The 13,163-nt window shown below is 43.1% G+C and overlaps 1 protein-coding gene across 1 annotated transcript in view; it reads right to left on the bottom strand.

The window, feature by feature from the left end:
- Positions 1-13,163, bottom strand: part of NLRC5 (NLR family CARD domain containing 5) — a 306,174-nt gene that overhangs the window by 44,023 nt on the left and 248,988 nt on the right. Inside the window, exons 26-34 of the mRNA XM_073659129.1 lie at positions 12,743-12,808; positions 12,360-12,443; positions 11,930-12,013; positions 10,826-10,912; positions 9,432-9,488; positions 8,614-8,649; positions 6,396-6,479; positions 3,526-3,609; positions 2,802-2,885 (exon numbers count right to left, since the gene is read on the bottom strand). Coding sequence (XP_073515230.1) covers positions 2,802-2,885; positions 3,526-3,609; positions 6,396-6,479; positions 8,614-8,649; positions 9,432-9,488; positions 10,826-10,912; positions 11,930-12,013; positions 12,360-12,443; positions 12,743-12,808 — 666 coding nt within the window. The remainder of the gene's footprint in view (positions 1-2,801; positions 2,886-3,525; positions 3,610-6,395; positions 6,480-8,613; positions 8,650-9,431; positions 9,489-10,825; positions 10,913-11,929; positions 12,014-12,359; positions 12,444-12,742; positions 12,809-13,163) is intronic.

Below are 13,163 nucleotides of genomic sequence, written 5' to 3'. Positions count from 1 at the left end.
ACACCACATGGCCAGATAAGGTTGTAAAATGTTAAAATGACATTTCCTGGTGAATGCATTTGTCTTGGTTGACAGCAATGCAAAAGTGCAAAAACGCATCAAAAACGCTACGTGTGAACATAGCCCAAGGTGTGGAGGAGCATTTTTGTTTTTGATTATTTATATTGCCTTATATACAAGTCATTACCCTGGAAAGGATGTTCCTTAACATATTTCCCTGGAAAATCCACTTTGGTTTCATTTTTGAATGTTTTATTGTGAGTCCGTAAAAGTGGCATAATACCTCTGACAACGTTGTTGACAGAAGTGACCTGGGAGTCAGAAATGTCATTTGAGCACTGTTCCCATCGATTTGGGCAATTTTTAGGCCCTCTGCAGACCGCCGGGGGGAGCCGCCTGAAAAATGCTCGAGTTTCCCATAGACTTACATTGCGCTCGTTGCTCGAATCAAGCACCCGAGTATTCCAATATGCTCGACCCGAGAAACGAGTACCCGAGTATTTTAGTGCTCGCTCATCACTATTAGGGACATCTGTATAGCAGCTGGACAGAAATATGAGCCTGACTGCAGCCTTCAGGATAGATTGGAAATTGGACAGTTTATTGAGAGGTTGATTGAAGCTCAATTTTAATGAGTTTTGCAGAGGATACTGTGGCGCCCCTGCTGCGCATGAGTGCTACAGATCCTAGAAGGGTGCATGAACGGATTCCTCCACAAGAGGCCCTCATAACATTCACACACCTCCACCTTCCACCTCAGACCACCAGAGGGAGCCCGGATAGGGATATAAAAAGGGAAGGTGGAGCTAGGCAGTCAGTTCCTCTGGAGAGTTCAGCAAGTACAGGTCTGAATACAGAGTCAAGCTCAGTCTAGCTCAATTAGTGAGCCCAAGGCGTGCCGACGCCATAAGAGCGGTAAAGCGCGGCAAGCTGCCGCTAGTGTGTATAGCCTAGTGAGGGCCTCGAGTGCGGCCGAAGGCTAGAGGAGTGAGTAGCATTGGAGACTGAGGAGCTGAACAAGCTCACCCCAGAAAACATATACCAGACACCGGGTCTGCATCTACAGGGCCGTATACCCCCCTGCAGAGACAACCGGAGACCTCTGGAAGACTTCATGTCCCAGGATCACCCAAGAGTTGATACGTACCAGAGCCAGGAGTCACGGAGGCCCCGCAAGCTGGGAGCGTGTGCTCCAAGAAAAGGCCCTACCACAAAGTCAGCCGGTGCAGGACAGAGACAAAGTTAGCTCCAGGCAGGTCAGAAACTTACTACACAAAGGCAAGAAACAGGAGGCCCTATACCTGCTCACTTGGGAGAATCCAGATATGCACCCTTCACCCTACAGTGTTCCGATTTGGGCCTGAACTTCCATCAGTAAAAGGTACTGAAGTGAACTGTGTGTCTGCCTATCCTTCCTCAGACCTGGCTGGGTCCCCTCTGTCCTGCATCCCTACATCCACGCTGCCCTGAGGCCTAGCTCCACCTGTGGGGAGCTATACCGCCCAAGCTGCCTTAACACCGGCCTCAGTGGGCTGCTGCAGAGCTGGTGGACCACACCAGACACCACAGGTGGCGTCACGAACTTTCACAGAATTATCCACCCTTTTAAAGAGAGGCCTAGGGTACGGGCCCGGGAGCCGACTACTGTGACATTCCCAAAACTAACAACAAGGCCCGGGCGCCGAGTCCTCCCCATCCCCTGGGCGCGTCAATACACTACACAAGTCCATGGAGTGTGTAGAACACTGATGAAAGTAGGGATCAGATTCTGAGTAAAAATATAGGAAGGGACAACAGTGAAAATTTAGTTTAGTGAGGTAATGTGATAGACCTACATAAAAAGATATCTTTTTAGGGCACACTTAAAATTGTGTATACGGGAAATTATCTTGATTGCCTGGGGCAGTGGATTTCAGAGAAGTGGTGCAGCATGAGAAAAGTATTGGAGACAGTAAGGGGAGGTTCAGACTATGGAAGATGATAGTTTCAGATCATTACCATATCTGAGCACATGAGTAAGGCGGTAGATGAGATGAGGGAGAAGATGTAGGGAGCTACAGCACTGTGAGTAATTAGTTCATATTGTATTCTGTGGCAGATGGGTAACCAGTGCAATGACTGTCACAGGGTGGGGGCATCGGTGTAGCAGCTGGAGAAAAATATGAACCTTACTGCAGAATTCAGGATAGATTGGATAGGGGAGAGTTTATTGAGAGGATGGTTGAAGCTCAATTTTATGAGTTTTGCAGAGCATACACTACATGATCCATTTTCATTTTACTCTGTCACATGAACCAGACAGATGAATCAATGCTGTCAGATACACCCAGACCAGCCTTGATCCAGTAAATTTTTGACTATTGTGGTTCACATTAAGTAAAGTCTTGACCAGGTCAGATCTAAACTTCTACTTAAATCAGAATTGTCCAGACTCATAATGTTTTATTAAAGAAATCAATAAAACAAATTGTCGGGAAATAGAACAGCGAGACCAAGGAGTAATGGAAGCTATCACAGAAATATTGATCATGGTTATTATAGAGATAGAAAACAGGATGGAGAAACAATGGGGAGAGCCTGCTTACTGAGGAGAGCCAGGCTCTACATGGCACGATGGATCATAAAGAAAAAGCTTTTATTATATACAGTAGAATCAACCTATTCCAGTGCTTTACATATGGGAATATCCCTCCCTCCAAGAGCTAACAATCTAAATTTGAGAGAATAGAAAGGATTTAAAAACTGGACCAGTTTAGCCGACCCTCTATATTATAACCAATAGCCTTTTTCACGAAACTTACTCGATGTTATAGAGATTCCTCTTCTGTGTCAGTAAATGTGTCACACATTTCACTCCCTCTTCACCAATAGCATTATTGGACAAACTGAGAAATACACATAGATGAGTAAATAAATTAGATCACGTTATAATAACCATAAAATTAAGAATAAATACATTCTCAATTCCCAAAAAGTTGTAACGTTGTGTAAAATGTAAAATAAACAAGAAAGCAAATATTTGGAAATCTCTTATATCCGTATTTTATTCACAACAGAACGTAGATCACAAATCAGAAGTTGAACGTTGGACATTTTTCTTCTAAAAATTAACTTATTTAGAAATTGGTGGCAGCAACACATCTCAAAAAAAGTTGGGACAGGGTTGACAAAAGCCGAGGGCAATTTTCAACGAAATCACATGACTGGATATAAAAAGAGCGTGCTAGAGAGGCAGAGTCTCTCAGAAACAAAGTCAGAGGTCACCAATCTGGGAATAAATGCATCTAAAAATTGTGGAACAATTTCAGAAAAATGTTACTCAATGTAAAATTGCAAAGACTTTGAATATTCCATCGTTCAGAGCACAAAATATTATAAAAGATCCCTTCATTCTCACTATCAGTAGGTAAGGACCCCAAGTGATCCTTAAGTGATGTCATTTGATATAGGAAAGAAGAAAGTTTTTCTCCCTTAAGAAATGTGCCAAGTTTTATAGATACAAGACTAGTGATTGAAAGTACTTACTCAATATCTTGGATTGATTGGCAGTGCTGTAGGCTTTTGGTAAGATGCTTTACGCCGATATGGGACATATTTACAAATGCCAATCTGTTATAAAAGAAAAAAGAAGTTACATAGATCAATGTCTTCAGTGTTAGCATAGGAGACATATTGGACATACTCAATCACAAATGAGCAGACCGAAGTTTTGTTTAATTTTGAAGGGAACCCTTCAGCACATTTTGTTTATATAAGGCAATATTGGTAAGAATCTTTAAGCGCTCACCCACTTCCCCCAATAAAAATGATACCTTTTTTGTAGAGATCCGATGTGGCAGTCATGAGAAATCTAGTCTTGAACCTATATGCAAATTAACCTGGAAGTGCATTGGGGCGTGTCAATGCACTTGGAAGAAACTGTTTGGGTGCATTGTCACACCCCCAATGCACTTCCAGCCTGATTTAGGCTTCATTTCTCATAGTTGGCCCATCGGATCTTTACAAAAAAAGGTATAATTGTTGTTGGGAGACCCTTAGTTCCATGTAAAAAAAAAGGCTCCCCTAAACTGTTTTATAAGACGATCATGTGCTTAAAAATACAGCTGTGAGGACCCCACATCCATGGAAGCCCCCACATCCATGGAGGCCGCAAGAGCTGCATGGCCACATCCCCATATCCCACAGTTATATTGTAGATTAAGACATAAATTTCTTATACAAGTATATCTCCACCCTGTATGGGCCCGATACATCAAGATCAGAGTTGATCACACTGGTCTTGATGAAGAGATAGACTGGAGTTAGACACTCCTGATCATGAAGAGGCGTATACACTGGACGAGAGCTGTACACCTCTGCATGCGACTCACCACACATCCTACTCCAGATCCTGCCCCCGTCCATCCCTAGCTCCGCCTAGTTTATCTGAGATGGGTAAAAATTGCGTGAGAATGCCAAAAATTGCATAATTTTAGCGGAGCCATCAGTTGCTCCCAAATTATGCGACCTTTTAAAGCTTTTTACACCAGGATACTAGTATAAAAGCTTTGATGAATCGGACCCTATGTCCTTATAATAACATCTACCACTTGCTTCTGACTCGCCCCCTGGGCCGTGGGGCACGCGGATCCGGGCGATAGGGGAACGATGGAGGTAGTAGTAGTGGCGGCCCGGTCCCGCGGCTCAGGGTGGTCAGGCCAATGGTAGTCTGCTATGCGCTCCAAATAATGTCCGACTACGCCACCCGTGGATTGCGGTTATTAGGAACCGCCGCTGCAAGGCAGTCCGCTGGGGCTGATGATGGGTGCAGCTGAGGTGATGTGACTCCCCACGGCAAGAGTGCAGCCCCAGGGCAGTGTAGTGGATGTTGGGAGCGATGGTAGTGCGAGTCCCGATGCTGATAGTGCTGGAGGCGCGAAGGAGCACACAGACAACAAGATACAGTCCAGGGTCTTTACTCACAGTTCGTTTGTTCCAGGTCACTTCGGCCAGCAGTGACCGCCTGAGCCGTGCTGCGTCCACCAGGTGAGGGGCTCGGTCAACTCCCAGGCAGTTCAGGAGCATGGCACAGGACCCCCTTTTATCCTTTCTCTGGCCTGCCTCACCAGTGACCCACTTTTGTCCAGCCGCCGCGGACCTGTGCGGTTAAACGTGGGCCCCGTCCTCCGCTGTCCTATATGGTGCCTTCCTAGCAGGTTTGATGAGGTGTCGCACCAATATATGATCACGACGACCGGTCTTTGGCTGAGGGTTGTTTCTCCTCCACCAACTTGGGATCCGGTACCCTTAATCTGCCTGACCCTGCACCCTGGATTCTCGTGGGTTCTTAGGGTCCCTTCCACCTTCTTGTTCCTGAGCCCTTCTGTTTCTCTGTCTCTCCTTCTTTGCAGTTCCTTTCTGTTTCTGTTCCTTTCTCTTGGAGCTGAGATGAGCCAGAATCTCAGCTCCCCTTCACCTCCTCCTCGGCCTCTTCTCCAGGCCCACTTCTCCTTCTCCTCTCAGGCCCCGGCCTCTTCCCTAGGCCTGCCTCTGGAGCAGCACTCAGCCTGAGCTGCTGCTCCCTGTCTTCTCCTCTCCACAGAACAGAACCTAGATCTAAGATGGTGCCCACCTTTTATACCTCCCTCTAGCCATGAGCCCAGGTGACCAGCAACCAATGGGCTCCTTCCTACACTCAGGAACCAACCCCTATCTGCCCCTAGAGCACTGGGTGTTCCACCCCCCTCCCCACTCCAGACAGGGACAGATGCTGTCGTGCCTGCACTTCTGTCTAGTGGGAGCACCGTTGAGCTGTCCCTCGGAAATGGGGTGTGTGTGATGTATGCAGCTAACTGAGCCCTGGTCCATACTCCATCCTTACCCGGGAGTGGAATACCACACCTCTGGTCTGAGGTGCAATACCCCTGTAGCGGCCGAACCCTCGGGGCGCTACACTTCTAGACTTAAAGGGGTTATCCAGGACTATTAGTTTTTAGGTTTGGAGTAAAAAAAACACAAAGAGGCAGGTAGATCTAACTTCCTGCCTGTTCTACCCAGCACCGGCACAGAGTGGTCACCAATCGGCGATTCAGATGCTCCACATCAACAGAGCAGCTCTTTCTCTTCTGAGCTGCTCTGTTGATGGGGGCGTGACTGCTGACGTGGGCGGGACCAACTGTCAATCAGCATGATGTCATCAGTCACGACCCATCAACAGAGCAGAGTGGAAGAGAAGCCGCTGCTCTGACGATTTGATGTCAGCAGAAGCAGCTGAATCGTCGTCGTCTGTGACCTCTCTTTGGCGGCAGAAATCAGCATCGGGCACAACAAGCAGGTAGTTAGCAACAGCCTGCCTGTTAGTTCTTAGGGCCATAGTAAATTACATCACAGATTTAGACTGAAGAAATATTACTCACTTAATGATCTTTAGGGCTGGAAGTGAAGCCAAGAAATCAGAAATAATGTGTACTCCCGTATCACCCAGCATGGTTCTCGATAAACTGTGAGAAAAGATAATAACCGGAACAATAAAAGATAATAACCGGAACATTTCCTGCTTAGAAACAATTCTGATTACAGAAATAAATTGTCTGAGGAATAGGTTAATACTAACACTAATAGTCCAGTAACAAGTAGGAGGCACGTGGTGCACCGAAGCCACAATTGACTGTTTATCAACAGTTCAGTTATTGAATTCCTCTTGAGAAATCTGTATTTGTCTACTAGCTCAAATTGAAGTGTGAGTTCCACTTTAAAGGGAATCTGTCAGCAGATTTTGCCATTTAATCTGAAAACATCATGATGTAGGGGCAGAGAGCCTGATTCTAGCAATGTGTCACTTTTTAGGCTGTGTGTTGTTGTTTGAATAAAATCAGCGTTTTATCAGCAGGAGATGATCAGTGCAGGACTAGGTGCCTCGTGCATCTTAGTCAACTGATCTGTGTAACTTCGCCCCCAACACTGATTGGGAGCATTCTGCAGAGTGTACACAGTAAACTGCCAATCAGTGGTGTGGGCGGGGTTACACAAAGTTCAGCATTAAGAGAACTGCTAGATCTGCAGCAGAAAAAACTGTGATTTTATCAAAACTGTATCAAGCAGTCCAGTAAGTGACACATCGTTGCAATCAGGGTCTCTGCCCCTACATCGTGCCGCTCTCAGAAAACATAGAAAAGTTTGGCAATAGATTCCCTTTAAGAGTGTCCCGTGGTTGCATTTTGACCATTCAGCCTTACAAAAACATATGAAAGATCTGTTCTTGTTGTTAGAGAAATTACACATTCTTGCTTCCATCCAAAAGATCTTTCATTGGATTCTTTTATGGATTTTTTAACTTAAACTGTGGACCCCCTTCCAAATGGGGCTGCTCTACTGATTCTGAAATAGTTTTTATTTTTCTTCTGTGCCCCTCTGTTCCCAAGTTATGCCCCCAGTAATAAAGGTGCATATTTTCTGTACAGCCAACTGGGCGTAAACCACAAAACGTCTCTGTGGGTGTGGCCATATTGTGTTTAGGCCAGCATCAGGGGAGAAAAAGCTAATGCCCCCAGAGAAATTCTGTGATAAACGCCAAGTTGGCTGAAGGGAAAATTTGCACCACTATTGCCGGGGGGAGGGGGCGTAACTTTGGAGGGGCACAGAAGAAAAAAAAATGGAAAAAGTTATGGGACTTAGAAACCAATTTTTTTTTACAAGGCTCTGAATTTTTTAAAAAGCAGTAAAATATTTAAAAACTTTATAAATCCAGCATCTCCTTTATCCTACTGATCAGAAGAATCAAGTCACCTGGTTGTTTTTACTGCACAATTAATGCTGCAAAAACAAAACCCGAACAGTAAAGTCAGAATTTTTTTTTTCTGCACCATTTCACACTACTTAGAAATTTTTCGCCACATTTTATAGTCAATTGAATGATGTCAATCAAAACATCAACCTATCCTTCAAAAAAACAAGCCCTCACGCCTGATGAGGCTGTTGTACTTACTTTGAAAATCGAGGTTAGAATGGCTGTATAATATATTAGGAGTGCGAGAGTCTCTACCCACCCAACCTGACTGACAGCTGCAGCTTGTACGGAGCAGTGTGAGACAGCAGCAGGGAGGCGGGGCACTGAGGAGAGGTCAATCAGGCAAAGTGGGTTGAGTTTAAATTTTTGAAGAATTATCGTTTTTCAAAGTAAGTACATCAGTCTCATCAGGTGGGAAAAAAATCGATTTAAGTGGTATAATTATAATCTGCAGAGCGGTGAAAAATAGCTAGATATGTATATCCACCAGTATAACCTTCCAGAATACTCTTGCTAATTATAAGATGTTATGTTTGGGTAAAGCTGTCTTTCTGAGACTTCTTCACTATGATGATTTCGCTCGGTAAGATTTACGCTGTGTTTAATCACAGGATCTAGAGACTCCAAGTTATCAATTTCCAGGCTGCATTCATTAAACCTGAAGCCCAACATTTGTGACAACCAATCTGATAATATGATTTATGCAGAATATGCCGCTCCGCCGTTCATGTGTATTTTTAGCTTGCGGTCAGGGGACTGAGAAGACAACGCTGCACAGCAAATATAAACTTATTTTTATTTTTTGTAAAAAAAAAAATTGCAAAAAAGGTTGGAGTCTCATTTCTTACCTTAATGATCTCAGACCTTGAAAACTTGCAGCAACGCTGAAATCGAAATATAAAGTTAAAAAAATGAATAAACCGTGGCCAGGGATGTGGTGACTAGTCATGGAGGTGTGCCCTGCTGCCTTCTTCCTGCCCACTCAACTAGATTGACAGCCCTCTCCTTATACAGAGGAAGAAGCTGAGATAGGGAGTGGCCGACTTATTTTAATAGCTAAGCCAGCCCCCTTCTCTATGTATCAGTCTTGACAGCGATGGTGGCCAGCTTCTCCACTGAAATGAGACAGTGAGCCAGCCCCATAAAACCCAGCGCTAGTCACGTGCCAATACACTAAACTCTCCTTTGCCAAACCCAAGATGGAGCTACCGGGATCAGGAACCAAGGCTGATATCTGGAGATCAGGACACTTTTGATAAGCAAAGTATATGAACAAATTGTATATTTTAGGACAGATGATTTGAGAAAGCGGGCACCACCAAAATAGTGGGAATTGCACAATACATAGTAAAAAAATAAGATTATTAAGAAAAATGAGAACTATGCTAGGAAAAGGCATATCCCAAGGAAACAGAATAAAATAATCAATTTTTATTTAGAGATCATAAAGTAAAATACTTGGATATACACAAAAAAAAACTAAATTAAAACTAATTAAAACCTGCACAAATCAATGTTACCCCCTGAGGAAGCCAAAACTTGGCGATACACGTGGGGATCATTCGGTCCTTACAGGGACTTTTCTCAATTGCTAATTTTTTTTTTGCATACTGGAAAACCTCCAATAAATCGTATTTATCAAGCCAGTCTGCGGAGAGATTCTTACCTTACATCATGGCTGTCTGCACTATTCACATCAATAGTCAACTTACTCTGAAATACACTGAAAAGGCAAAAAAAAAAACCTTTTCATTTATGAATGAGACTAGAGATAATTCTGCTCTTACATAATCATATTTCTTAACATGCATAAAATTTTGCCTCATGGTTAATATTGATTGTGTTCTTCTCACCAGCATAGGACTCAGAGAGCAGAAAAGTGATTGGCTGCAGCGGTCACTTGAGTTTGTTGTGACGTCACTGCTGCAGCCATTTGAACAAAGACTGGGGGCAGCAGCAGAGAGTTGGCACTGAAGGGGGTAAGTACAGCTGGACAACCCCTTTAAGTTCTACCCACCCCAACCTTACAGGCTAATCTGTATTTGCATACATTGTCCATCTAAAACCCTTCTTGCAATCAATTCCAAGTTTCTCTAGGAAGGTTTGTTACAACATTTCTTACCTCTTAGAAGCTATTATTCTTTTCGTGAAGATCTGGCTGGTGTAGTACATTTTAAGGCCCCAATTCACAGAGACCCCCATGCATGTAGATTTTGGCAGAATCGACTAACCGTCTAATCTCAAAATCCTTCTCAAATACCCAAAACTTGGTTCTGTGGCTGTATCAATGTACTAGCAGTTGTTCTGGTGATGTATTCATGTAATTACCCCCCCTTTTTTTTGCGCCCCTTGGGATTGGTTCAGTATGGCAATGTGGCCCTTGGACCAAAAAATGTTGTGCACCCCTGGTCTAATATGAATGGGAGCCTGGCAGCCTGACATATGATGTCAAGGGAAAGAAGAACCCAGCAATGGAGTTTCAATGCCTGATCCTTTTGTTCAGCGGGAAGATAATAGGGGACACAAGAGCCGAGCAATCCTGTTTATTGGAGAGTCAGGAGAGATAGGTGTCAGTGGAAGAGCTCATTCAGATGTCCGATTTTCCCGTACGAGTGCTATCCATGTTTTTCACGGATAGCAGGATATCACTTGTACCTGTGATAGTCTATGGGGCCATTCACATGTCCGACTTTTTTCCCCAGGCTGAGTGGTCCGCAGAAAATATCAGAGACACGTTCAATTTTCGGATCGAAATCAGTAATGCAAGTCAATGGGTCCATGGAAAAATCGGATAGCACTGGGATGACATCTGAGTGTGGTCCGATTTTCAAAGACTGTCAGAATGGAAAATGTGGAGACATTGTTTTTTTAAAATTTCTCCATATGTACGAGAAAATCGGATGACACTCGGATCAAACTCTGATTAGACTCTGATCAAACTCTGATCAGAATAACCGATCCGATTTTCCAGTACGCTAAAACAATCGGACGTCTGAATTTGGCTGAATGCTATGGGAGCTATCATGCAAATTATGTCTCCCATTTATTTCTATCACTTACCTGATACACTGAAGTCTTGAAGGTATGTTTATCAAATGATGGAAAAGTGACATTAAATGTTCTCCGCCCACCCATGCCTCATCAATACTGAAACAGAAAAAGCAACTACATCATTAGATAAAAGCCCAGCAACAGACAGCCATGGCATCAATGATGGAGATTGTGTGTACATGTTCCAACTTATGACACTTCTTTTAGGGTTCGGAAACTACCGGTTATTATTACAAGCGAGATGTTTATTCTTCAGGTGACTTCCGCTGGGAAACCACCTACTTGGCAGTATAGAGGGAAAGCCGCCGCAGGAATAGCCGCAAAGCCACTAGGAAAGTCACATCAGGAAAACGACTATGTGCACATGGAGCGTCTAAATGATTCCCTGTGCACATAGCCTATTTGTTTATAAGAGTTTTTTGAGCTTTTGTTTTCCCGAAGAAATTTTGTTAAATGCCTGGAAGAAAAAAGAAAGTTCATGCAACTTCTTTGAAGAGGATCCTGAAGGAAACGTCTCCAAACTAGGCACTGTCCAATCGAAAGGCTGCAAAGAACAACTTCTCCAAAACTTTCTCAAAAGTTTCCACTCAGTGGAGTATGTGCACACAGAACCTTTCTGCAGAGTATTTTCTTTTAGGAAACGGAGAAGAAATTCCAAGCTTTTGAGGAGTTTTGAATTTTTGAAGAAGATTTGAAGAGTTTCCTCCCAGTTTTGCTCCAAAAACTCCTTCAAATATTCTGTGTGCACAGCTCCGAAAACTCGGCAAGAAGACCCCGTACTTCAGGTAAAGGAAAACTTCCTTCAAAAACTCCCCAAAACATGAGTTTTCTGAAATGGTTTCTGCTTGAAAAACTTTGTTTTTTAAACTCTTCAATAAACTCAGTGTGAACATTGCTGTAATGTAAAATACACCATGTTCCAAAAATTGAAGACATCGTTAGGGTAGACCTGCACTAGAATTTACGCTAATTTTTGTAAAATTTCATTGCACATTTGTTGGGTCTTTGAAGACCCCTTCCATTAAATTCTGCCTGCTTTTAAGAAAAATGGAGAAACCATGGGAAAATCAATTGCGCAGTCCCTAATAAATTCCTCCCAATGTTTTTTCTTACCTTAAGGTGAACGAATGAGGCTTTCTTAACTGAACTGTCAGAATCTCCTTCACTGCTTCTAAAGAAATGTAATTCCTTTTTAATCTGCAGATAAACATTATATTAATAAACACCAATAATCCCAAACTTTTCTATGAAATTAACTTTAATTTTTTTTTTTACAAAAAAATTTTGACATGCCCCGCCAATCGTATAAAATCCCTACAAAATCCTCAACATCCAAACCAGGTACAATAATGCCCCATAGAAAAAATTCTAACTTTGCATTGACCAATATCTCTAAAAATATGGTGGTGCTGGATTCTCCCTGACTCAAGGGCCCCATACCGGCTGCTAGGTCTGAGAAGTTAGGGCCCACCGGAGGATTCTCCACTTCTCCGGTGGGCCAGTCCAGCCCTGATCACAAGAGTATTTTGTTTGATAAACTCACTTTATATGGTTCACATGGTCAGTATTTTCCAGGAAAGCACAAAGCTTCTTAAGATGGTCTACACTGAAGTTATATCCAGATAATCTGAGAAAAAGAACAGTAATTAAGAGATATAATGCAAATTAGGACTCGATGCTGAAAGCTCATAGAAATCATCATCATGAAATAGAATAACGTCTGCATAAAAGCAGGGAAAGGTGTCGGTAAAACAGTGCAGTAGAAAAGCAAGTATGACGACCCTCGTTCTTTGATGTGGGTGATGGCTTTTGAGAAGCGAGCAGCATTGAGAGGCATAAAAAAAGACCAAGAGAAATGCCATTCATGGGGTGTCAAAGAGTCAAAACCAACCTCAAAGAATATTTCTAATAGGACTAAATAATTACCTTATTTTTCGTGGCGAGTCTCCAGAAGAGGAAAAAACAATGTGGATCTCCTCATTTGGTTTTAAACTAAAAAAAAATATATATATATATTAGGGGACATTATAATCCAATTTCTTATTACTAGTCAAAAAGAACCTTCATGGCAATGGTCAGCAAGTATGCACTATCCCTGCAGCACTCCCGCAGGAGAAGGGAAGTATTACATGGTTCTCATTTTCTGGGTGATGCTCATCCAAAAAGAGAGAAACATTTTGTATGTTAGCAGCAAGATGTCCCTATAATATAGTTGGTCAACGACTACATTGGCTGACCATGCATCCGAGTAGAGCGGCAGTCCGGTAAGTTCAGAACAGGTTACCAACCCAGATCAAAATGTGCAGTCTCCAAAATATGTAATTTCTTAAATGGAAAGTATCATCAG

The sequence above is a fragment of the Phyllobates terribilis genome, unplaced genomic scaffold (genome assembly GCF_046119375.1).
Source record: "Phyllobates terribilis strain yellow unplaced genomic scaffold, ASM4611937v1 Scaffold_13__5_contigs__length_258822181, whole genome shotgun sequence".
NCBI lineage: Eukaryota > Metazoa > Chordata > Amphibia > Anura > Dendrobatidae > Phyllobates > Phyllobates terribilis.
Note: the sequence above shows the minus strand (reverse complement) of the source record. Positions and strands in the feature narration are given on the sequence as shown.